Source organism: Nelumbo nucifera, chromosome 1 (genome assembly GCF_055504915.1).
Source record: "Nelumbo nucifera cultivar China Antique chromosome 1, China Antique-T2T, whole genome shotgun sequence".
NCBI classification, from domain to species: domain Eukaryota; kingdom Viridiplantae; phylum Streptophyta; class Magnoliopsida; order Proteales; family Nelumbonaceae; genus Nelumbo; species Nelumbo nucifera.
Genome location: NC_142649.1, coordinates 95,646,522 through 95,649,390, shown reverse-complemented (window position 1 = coordinate 95,649,390; position 2,869 = coordinate 95,646,522). Strand labels below are relative to the sequence as shown.

The 2,869-nt window shown below is 42.9% G+C and overlaps 1 protein-coding gene across 1 annotated transcript; it reads left to right on the top strand.

The window, feature by feature from the left end:
- The first annotated feature begins 210 nt into the window (after positions 1-210).
- LOC104605566 (naringenin,2-oxoglutarate 3-dioxygenase-like) lies at positions 211-2,541 on the top strand. Its single transcript, XM_010270386.3, has 3 exons — positions 211-748; positions 1,499-1,927; positions 2,041-2,541. The coding sequence occupies exons 1-3, from the start codon at positions 380-382 to the stop codon at positions 2,347-2,349; spliced, it is 1,107 nt and encodes a 368-aa protein (XP_010268688.1). The 5' UTR covers positions 211-379; the 3' UTR covers positions 2,350-2,541.
- Positions 2,542-2,869: the final 328 nt, after the last annotated feature.

Below are 2,869 nucleotides of genomic sequence, written 5' to 3'. Positions count from 1 at the left end.
TTTAATGTTGTAATTTGTAACTACTCCATAAAATTCTACGGAGAAATCAGAAGAAATGTAACAGATGGGAAAGGATCGAATCTATATCAATAAATCATGCCCATGATGATCGGATGGTTGTAGACAAAAAGCTGATTAACAAATAGGAATTCGTGACGTCATACAATTACAAGTAAGAAGTAGAGAAGGAAAAGAGAGAGACGGTTAGTTGAAACGAAGGTTAGATGGAGGCATGTACTCTACGGAGCTATCTATCAGACTGTAAGAAGAAAGAAGTTTAGTACTGGCCATTAATATATATAACAACGAGCTCAGTATCCTACTCCACCATTCCTCATAACACTTTTTCGTTTATCTATCACGGTAGCAAACAGACAGCATGGCACCTGCAAAGCCTACAACCTTGACGGATCTGGTGGAGGAAAAGACACTACAGGCGAGATTTGTACGGGACGAAGATGAGCGTCCCAAGGTGGCCTATAATCAGTTCAGCAACGATGTCCCCGTCATATCTCTCGCTGGAATTGACGAAACCGGTGGTCGGAGGGCGGAAATCTGCCAGAAAATAGTGGAGGCATGCGAGAATTGGGGGGTCTTCCAGGTGGTCGACCACGGCGTCGACGCAAATCTTATCTCTGAGATGACTCGCCTCGCTAGGGAGTTCTTCGCCTTGCCTCCCGACGAGAAGCTCCGGTTCGATATGACCGGTGGCAAGAAGGGTGGATTCATCGTCTCTAGTCACCTCCAGGTACGTACCATTTGTATGTAGGCATACGCATACGTACGCTTGTACCCTTCAAAACTACTGTGTCAGGCCCATTCACTCGGTAGATACATCCGAGATGAATACGGAAATTCAAAGTCGTTAGGTTGTCGAAACTTGTGCATCTCAACTAAACCTGGCAATTGGGTTGGGTGGGTCGGGTACTTTGGGTTGATTTCGGGTTGGTTTATCGCTAGACCCTAACATTAAATATTCGAGTTAGGGTTGACCCATGGGTCAATTCGAGTCATCCTAAAAAAATTATAAAAATTAAAAGAATTAATCTTAAAATTCTAAATATAAAATAAAAAATTTGAACATTTAATAATTTAATGAGTAAACAATAAAAAGTAAAGACTAAATAGAAAAAATTAAAGAGTAAAAACTTCTAACAATGTACAAATAATCCCAATTAGACTTAACAATCGGATCAGCGGGTTAACCCATGACTCAACCCAGTTTTTTGAGTCGGGTCAGATTTTTACATTCGAATAGCTAAATATGAGACCCTAACCCTGTTTTTTCGGATTGGGTTGGGTCGGGTTCGCGGGTTGGGTCAATTTTTTGCCATGTCTAATCACAACAAGTCATCAACGTATATCTTTCTTCTCATGTTATTTTTCCACGTGGAAAATCCGAAATATCACCATGCATTGAGATGGTCATTTTCATAGAGCAAACAAAGTTTTTCCGTTTTTATGTGGTACACAAAGTGAATTGGTGGATGATTTGCAGGGAGAAGCAGTCCATGACTGGCGTGAGATTGTGACCTACTTCTCATACCCACTCTGCACTCGGGACTACTCGAGGTGGCCCGACAAGCCGGAGGGATGGAGGGCGGTCACCGAGGTCTACAGTGAGAAGCTCATGGAACTGGCCTGCAAGTTGTTGGGGGTTCTGTCGGAAGCAATGGGCCTTGAAACCGATGCCCTCACCAAGGCTTGTGTGGACATGGACCAAAAGGTGGTTGTAAACTTCTATCCCAAATGCCCACAGCCGGACCTCACTCTCGGCCTCAAGCGACACACAGACCCTGGCACCATTACCCTTCTCCTCCAGGACCAGGTTGGAGGGCTCCAGGCTACTAGAGATGGTGGCAAGACATGGATCACCGTTCAGCCCGTCGAGGGAGCCTTCGTCGTCAACCTTGGCGACCATGGTCACGTAAGTAAAAACAAGGCCCATTAATGAGGAGAATTAAGTGATGATGTACGTAGTAGAATTTAGAAAAGACTTGTCACTTATATACACGTTTCGTTTCGATTGTGTACATGCAGTATCTGAGCAACGGGAGGTTCAGGAACGCCGATCACCAGGCAGTTGTTAACTCCAACTGCAGCCGTCTGTCCATTGCAACATTCCAGAACCCAGCTCCTGAGGCTATTGTGTACCCACTCAAGATCAACGAAGGAGAGAAGCCGGTGCTAGATGAGCCGATCACATTCGCCGAGATGTACCGAAGGAAGATGAGCAAGGATCTCGAGCTTGCTAAGCTCAAGAAGATTGCAAAGGAGCAGAAGACGGAAGAGCTGGAAAAAGCCAAGCAGCAGAACAAACCCCAAGTCATCGAAGAGCTTCTTGCTTAGTTAGTTTGTTACGTGTTAGTTCTTTAGCTGTTCAAAGGGCATGCAACTGCTTATTTTGTTACTCTTCTTAACTACTTTTGTGTTACTCTCTTTTCCGTTTGATCTTTCTCCTTTTGTAATGTCATCCTTGGGAATGATGTATGTTTTGTTGGTTGAGGAATAGTAAATGTCTTTATATTTTCCTTGGTTCAACGATGAGATCAATTAATATATTGGTGAATGTATGATGGCTGATGAAGTCTTTCCTTAAGAAAAGCAGAAAATCTGAGTTCAAAATTCTAGTCGAACTAAAAATTCGTGATAGAGACCCTGAAGCTTAGTTATAGACTTATAGTCCTTCCCCCCATTTGGTTGCAGCTTTGATGATTTGAGTTTTAGTAAAAAGGAAAAACAGGAAACCTGAGCTAGAAACTTAATCAATCTAAATTTCTATGAGAGAAACTTTGAATACCATTGGGTCTAATTAATAACGATCATTAATGTAGGGGTGGGAAAAAAAACCGAAAAATCGTATCGGTCT

What these genes read in the sequence shown, in the direction of transcription:
- LOC104605566 (XM_010270386.3), top strand. Translation starts at nt 380, where the DNA reads ATGGCACCTGCAAAGCCTACAACCTTGACGGATCTGGTGGAGGAAAAG. An exon ending in TCGTCTCTAGTCACCTCCAG is followed by an intron (nt 749 to 1,498) that starts GTACGTACCATT and finishes GATGATTTGCAG; the next exon opens with GGAGAAGCAGTCCATGACTG. An exon ending in ACCTTGGCGACCATGGTCAC is followed by an intron (nt 1,928 to 2,040) that starts GTAAGTAAAAAC and finishes GTGTACATGCAG; the next exon opens with TATCTGAGCAACGGGAGGTT.